The sequence below is a fragment of the Semicossyphus pulcher genome, unplaced genomic scaffold (genome assembly GCF_022749685.1).
Source record: "Semicossyphus pulcher isolate SPU_LCO1_2020_fin unplaced genomic scaffold, fSemPul1.0.p SCAF_19, whole genome shotgun sequence".
Lineage (NCBI taxonomy): Eukaryota > Metazoa > Chordata > Actinopteri > Labriformes > Labridae > Semicossyphus > Semicossyphus pulcher.
In genome coordinates this window covers 18,986,405-18,991,615 of record NW_027211692.1, presented here as the reverse complement: position 1 = coordinate 18,991,615, position 5,211 = coordinate 18,986,405, and the positions used below count along the sequence as shown (strand labels likewise).

General features: G+C 46.8%; 1 protein-coding gene across 1 annotated transcript; it reads left to right on the top strand.

The window, feature by feature from the left end:
* The first annotated feature begins 883 nt into the window (after nucleotides 1-883).
* Nucleotides 884-3,620, top strand: fzd9b (frizzled class receptor 9b). Its single transcript, XM_069668838.1, has one exon. The coding sequence runs from the start codon at nucleotides 1,336-1,338 to the stop codon at nucleotides 3,091-3,093; it is 1,758 nt and encodes a 585-aa protein (XP_069524939.1). The 5' UTR covers nucleotides 884-1,335; the 3' UTR covers nucleotides 3,094-3,620.
* Nucleotides 3,621-5,211: the final 1,591 nt, after the last annotated feature.

Below are 5,211 nucleotides of genomic sequence, written 5' to 3'. Positions count from 1 at the left end.
TACATGTTCCAGCTAATATGTTTCTTACAGAGTTTAGGACTTATAATTTATGGAACACACACTAAGGAGGGGGATTTGGGCCCCTGAGCCCCCCAGCAGATTAATCCAGTCCTGCCTATACTCATGTAATATAAAATTCAGGAGGTTCATTTGTAATTTGTAATTTGCTAGTCTACCTGTTTGTTTTGTTTTGTTTCTTTTTTCATTTTTTACTTATACTAAAGAAAAAGTTGTGAATACTTCAGCCCCCAAATATACATGAAAATCAAGTTTAGGGCCACTTAGCAAAAAGGGCAGTTGAGTAAAAGTAGTAATACCACACCGACTAACTAGCTTCTTCACAAAATGAAGACATGCATTGAAAATGTTACATACGTTCTTTTTTAGGAAGTGTCAAATACAATATTTTCCTTTTATTTGTAGTTGTTTGTGCTAAGTGTGAAATTGCAATGCCTAGGTAGGCTAAAGTGGATAAAACTCAAATATTCTTGCCTATGGTTCTTAGCAAACGTAAAGTACGTGAATACACCCTGAAAAAATGATAGGGTACTTTATGCACATTGTCGAACGTGGACGATAACCTCTACTGCAGTTTATTTTTTATCAAATTAATGAATTAATGATTGAATTACCTTTAAAATAATACTGTGCGTGGTTTTACTCATGTAAATGGTCTTAATAACCTTCAAAGCAGAAATGTCAGCGATATTTGACCGTCCTCCAGCATCTGTCTGATAATTTTCCTTGTGTGGTGGTGATGCCGGTTGAAACGTGAGCGTCACCGAGCGCCCACCCCCTCCTCCTCCTCCTCCTCCTCCCTGTCTCCCCCTGACTGGAGTCCCACTGAGCGGCTCTCAAACTTCAGTGTCGAGCCTGAAAGCGGAGCACGAAGAGCAGGAGCCGACAGACAGACGAGAGTCGCAGCCAAACGGCGTTTTTGGACCCGCAAACAGCCGCTTTGATATCTGCTTTTATCAACGGCTGCTAACGGTCGCTTTGAGGATTCACGCTCAGCTCTCGGTGTGTGATTTTAATCATTTTTCCTCCACTGTTTGTCGAAGTTTTCGACTATCACGTCTTAGTAACGGACCTTTATATCGCATATCTGTGGGATTAATCGTTTTAATTCAAGACTGAACAATTCAACATTTATCTACACTCTGTGTTTGGCTGTTTTTGGAGTGTTTTTTCTAACGGACTGCTCACGGTAAAGGCAACATTTGGACCTGCTTTCGCCATGGGGAAATATCGGGGCTCTGTCTGAAACCGACCCCCGTGTTTTTGACTCTTTCATGCTCATTTTTAAAAGACAGAGCTCAGTTTTTGACTTAAACAATGAGCATGGATGGTTGTCCGCTGAAGGTGGTGATTTTTCTGTGGTGTCTGCTAGTGATTTCTGGCTCCAGCTTTGAGATAGGCTCCTACGACCTGGAGCGAGGCAGACCAGCTAAGTGCGAGCCCATCGTGATCCCCATGTGCCAGGGGATCGGCTACAACCTTACCCGGATGCCCAACTTCATGGACCACGACGACCAGAAGGAGGCTGCCATCAAGCTGAACGAGTTTGCTCCTCTGGTTGCATACGGCTGTGATGTGCACCTCCGCTTCTTCCTCTGCTCCCTCTACGCCCCCATGTGCACGGACAAAGTGTCGACCTCCATCCCCGCATGCAGACCCATGTGTGAGCAGGCCAGAGAGAGGTGTGCCCCCATCATGAAGAAGTTCAGCTACACCTGGCCAGACTCGCTCGACTGCTCCAAGCTGCCCACCAGAAACGACCCCAACGCTCTGTGCATGGAGGCCCCCGAGAATGAAACCAGGACAGAGGGTAAAAAAGGGGAGGGCATGCTTCCTGTGCCCCCTCGGCCCAGGCAGCCAGGCACCAGCAGCGGGCGCTCCCCGGGCAGTGTGGGCTCCTGTGAGAACCCTGACAAGTTCCAGTTTGTGGAGAAGAGCCAGTCGTGTGCCCCCCGCTGCTCCTCGGCTATAGATGTTTTCTGGTCCAGGCAGGACAAGGACTTTGCTTTCATTTGGATGACGGTGTGGTCCATCCTGTGCTTCGTCTCCACCGCCTTCACTGTCCTGACCTTCCTCCTGGAGCCTCACCGCTTCCAGTACCCTGAACGCCCCATCATCTTCCTCTCTATGTGCTACAATGTGTACTCTGTGGCCTTCGTCATCCGCTCTGTGGCCGGGGCTGAGAACATTGCCTGCGACCGGGAGCACGGCGAGCTGTACATCATCCAGGAGGGGCTGGAGTCGACGGGCTGCACCATCGTCTTCCTCATCCTCTACTACTTCGGCATGGCCTCTTCTATCTGGTGGGTCATTCTCACTCTCACCTGGTTCCTGGCTGCAGGGAAGAAGTGGGGCCATGAGGCTATCGAAGCCCACAGCAACTACTTCCACATGGCAGCATGGGGAATCCCTGCTCTAAAGACCATCGTCATCCTCACAATGAGGAAGGTGGCCGGGGATGAGCTGACGGGGCTGTGCTACGTGGGCAGCATGGACTCTGGAGCGCTCACAGGCTTCGTCCTCATCCCTCTGTCCTGCTACCTGATCATCGGCACCTCCTTCATCCTCACCGGGTTCGTCGCTCTCTTCCACATCCGCAAAGTGATGAAGACCGAGGGCACCAACACAGAGAAGCTGGAGAAGCTCATGGTGAAAATCGGCATCTACTCCATCCTGTACACGGTGCCGGCCACCTGCGTCATTGTCTGCTACTTCTACGAGAGGCTCAACATGGACTACTGGAAGCTGAGGGGGCTGCAGATGAAGTGCGGCTCGTTCAACGGCCTCAGCGGCGACTGCTCGCTGCAGACATCCGTGCCAACCGTGGCCGTGTTCATGTTGAAGATCTTCATGTCACTGGTGGTGGGGATCACCAGCGGGGTCTGGGTGTGGAGCTCTAAGACCCTGCAGACCTGGCAGGGCCTGTGCAGCAGGAAGCTGGCAGACAGGACTAGAAGCAGGAAGCCGTGCAGCGGCGTCAGCTGCGGCAGCACACACTGCCACTACAAATCCCCCGCTGTGGTGTTGCACATGGCCAAGACTGACCTGCACTCAGACAACCCCACACACGTTTGAGACAGCGCATGACAACTCGACACACACACACACTGCCAAATGCAAAGACACTCTTTCTCATGCACACACACATGCCCTGAATAATGAGCTGCTAAAGACTCTGTGAGAAGAAGAGCGGTTGAATTGAACTGTCAGGTCCCGCTCTGCTGCTGCCAATGGACACACAGGCGTCACTATGAGAAACTATCTATAAACAGTATTCGATGCATAAAGGGAATTGTTCAGTATTGTTACCTATATTTTTCTGTTTCATAGTTGTCTGTGCAGTAGACATGCCCAGTGTTTCAAAGCAAAAAAAAGACTGTTATGGGAGGCACCTTGGGAAATATTAGTCTATTCTCCTCCTTTAAAGTGGCATGATTAACTGTATAAATCTGTATAAATGTTTTATTTATTGTAAATATATTTAATTTAAAGTTCACCTTATCAGATGTGTTGTTAGATACATTTATTGAAGGTAAAGGGAAATTAAGTGCCTTTTATAAGAACTCTGGTTCTGGCCTTTTTGGAGGATAATAAATTTGTGGAATTCATGTTCAGCTGCTTCGTGTTATTGCTGTCTTTTTGCTGACTTCCTCACCGTAGCTTTTTATGAATATTTAACCCTTAACAGTCTTAAACTGTTTCAATTTTAATAGTCACAAATGATTGCTCATTCCGGTCTCGTTTCCCTGATTTTTCCTGCCATTCTTCTCCCAGGATTCAGGCATTTCTTAAGAGCGGGACTCCCCCGCCAAATGTGTTGTCTTCCAAGTGCATGCTGCACATCACCAGAGGCGTCCCCGACAATAATCCTCAAAGAGAATCGCTGATGAATAGAGTGACAATCCTAGCAAGCGTTAATGTTTGCATCATCGTCTTAAAAATGCAGGAGCAGTTTGCGGAGGAATATATTTAATTAATGGCTGTTTTAATCCCCCCACAGATTCACTGTTGTTGCCCTCGCTCGCTGCTCCATTTGATCCCTGTGCAAACACTCAGCACTTTGATCTGAGAGGACAAATCTGAAGTGGATTTCAGCCTTATTGCATGGCTTCACTGGCAGATTTAAGTTAAGCACAGACACTCAAAATCGTGGTTATTCATTGAGTAGATGGATTATTAACTTAATATTTAAGTTTGCGGTTAGTTGCTCTTGGACGCTGTGTTTCTGATATAAATTAAGGGTTTTCCACTCAGCAAGGGATCCAAATTTCCACGTTTAAATGTTGAAATGTGATATCCTGCAGGGCCTTTTGTTTATCAGGTGTAAATTATAACTGCCTGATTCAGAGAGAAAGTGTGCATAGCAGTATTGTCATTAAATAAATAACCTAAAATGGGATTATGGAACTAGCATTTCAGTAATAAAGTCCATTTTATTATGCACAAGAGCGCCTGTGTTCTCAGATGGTCCATAAAAAAGTGAAAATAAATAGCTTTTACATTACAGGACTTTAACAATTTAAGTGCCAACGTAAATTGCAGCAAAACACGGTGGAAATTGTTGTGTTTGACAGCAGTGGAATTGATTATTATGTCTGCTTGTGTAATTGTGTGCTGTGTCACTACCTCCAGCAGCAGCACATGGCAGTGATAGCATGGAAAAATGTGATGACCAGGAGCTTGTTTTCATTACATTAGCGGAGCCTCGGCAGTGTGAAGCAGGCGTGTGCTCGCTGACATCTCCAGAGGTTAAAAGTTGTTTTGTTTTCATTTTTCCAACATTTGTAACTCCAGCTGGAGTTGTAATAAGATTCATGATGTACTACAGCCTGTTTCACATGATGCTGCTGTTCATTTACAAATCAAACAAGTAGTGATTAACCACATTTAAACCCAGCGCAGTGTTGTGTGGATCTGTGCAACGCCTGAGTTAACTTCAATTACTGATTCCTTCCTCCTGCAGAACAAGATGTGTGTTAACTACCAACATCCTCCCCTTTTTGTTTTCATTACGCAGCCATTGTAGACGCTGTCCATGGCTTGGCAGGCGAGCGCAGCGACTCCTGGACTCTGACACCGTGTGGATCACATTTAACTATTAAATAGGCCTGTTTTGCTTGGAGCGCGCTGGCTGGTGATGTTTCAGCCACATGTTCCAGTTCATGGGCGCCTGAACGGGGGCGCGTGCTTCCT

What these genes read in the sequence shown, in the direction of transcription:
- fzd9b (XM_069668838.1), top strand. Translation starts at nt 1,336, where the DNA reads ATGAGCATGGATGGTTGTCCGCTGAAGGTGGTGATTTTTCTGTGGTGT.